This window comes from Wasmannia auropunctata, unplaced genomic scaffold (assembly GCF_000956235.1).
Source record: "Wasmannia auropunctata unplaced genomic scaffold, wasmannia.A_1.0 LD319458.1, whole genome shotgun sequence".
In the NCBI taxonomy this organism is placed as follows: Eukaryota; Metazoa; Arthropoda; class Insecta; order Hymenoptera; family Formicidae; genus Wasmannia; species Wasmannia auropunctata.
Genome location: NW_012043432.1, coordinates 1 through 1220, shown reverse-complemented (window position 1 = coordinate 1220; position 1220 = coordinate 1). Strand labels below are relative to the sequence as shown.

The window sequence follows — 1220 nt, the reverse complement described above, 5'->3', positions numbered from 1 at the left end:
AAAAAGTATATGTAATTAGTCATATGATAATGCGTATTCACCAAACGATTTCTTTACTTTATAGCAGAGCGATTGTTTTCTCGAATAATGTGCTACTCTTAATATGATTTTATATATTTATAATGGCTTTAATATAACGTTTAGTACAATTAAAAATTTCAAATAAATAAAATTCTTATTAAAGAAAGTGTTTGAATATTTAATAGATATTAACAATTATTATTGATTATTATATTAGTTATCTCGAAAAATGACTCAACGTTATAAGAAATGATATTTTAATTCAAATTATAAGAAGTGTCTGCTTTCCATTACAGTGATCATGTGGAAAATAATAGTGTTGTGTATTGTGATCACGGGCTTAGCTGCCGACATGATTAGATATGACCAATACAAAGTTATCAGTGTTGTCCCGACAACATCATTCCAGTTGCGGTTACTTCAAGAGTTGAAAAATTCAAATCAAGTAAATAAACCATTTAGATAAAATTATTTAGATTAAAATATATACAATTTACATGCTCATTTTTTTTTAGTCGGAAATTAATATATCGTTAATTGATTTTATTATTTAACATTTAATACAGCAATTTTCATGCAGTTCAACGATCTAAAATAAATGAAATCATTTTCATAGATAATAAAAATAACTTATATGTAATAAAATGTCATGAAATAAGAATAGTACTAACAAATTTGTAGTTATTTTCCGAAAAAGAATTGAAATGTAATTTCAGTTAATCAAAATTATAAAACGTCATTTACAGTACAGCTTCTGGCAAGGTCCAAGTTTAGGCAAAGAAGCGCTTATTATGGTATCTCCGCGAATGCTCACACAGTTCTTTGGAACATTGGACGACAGCGATATGCTGTATAAAATCAGAATTGACAATGTCCAGAAACTAGTCGACAATACCATGCCTAACAACAATCAGTCGTGGGGTTTTGATTTTAATAGTTATCATACTCTCGAAGAAATCTACTCTTATCTGGACGTTCTAGCCGCAAACTTTTCCAAAAAATGCAGCGTCGTTGTGGCCGCCAACAAAACATACGAAGGACGCGAGATCAAAGGCGTAAAAATAATTAATGGTGAAGAAAATCCTGGAATCTTTATCGAAGGTGGCATGCATGGCAGGGAATGGATTTCTCCAGCGACGGTCATGTATATCTTGCATGAATTATTGTTTAGCAATCAATTCAGATGTGAGATACATAGC

At 30.2% G+C, this 1220-nt stretch overlaps 1 protein-coding gene across 1 annotated transcript; it reads left to right on the top strand.

The window, feature by feature from the left end:
• Positions 1-307: 307 nt before the first annotated feature.
• On the top strand, positions 308-1214 carry LOC105460572 (zinc carboxypeptidase A 1-like; the record flags this gene model as incomplete). Its single annotated transcript, XM_011707059.1, has 2 exons — positions 308-466; positions 768-1214. Coding segments are annotated over exons 1-2 (591 nt in total), but the record flags the coding sequence as incomplete, so codon positions are not given.
• Between the last annotated feature and the right edge of the window lie 6 nt (positions 1215-1220).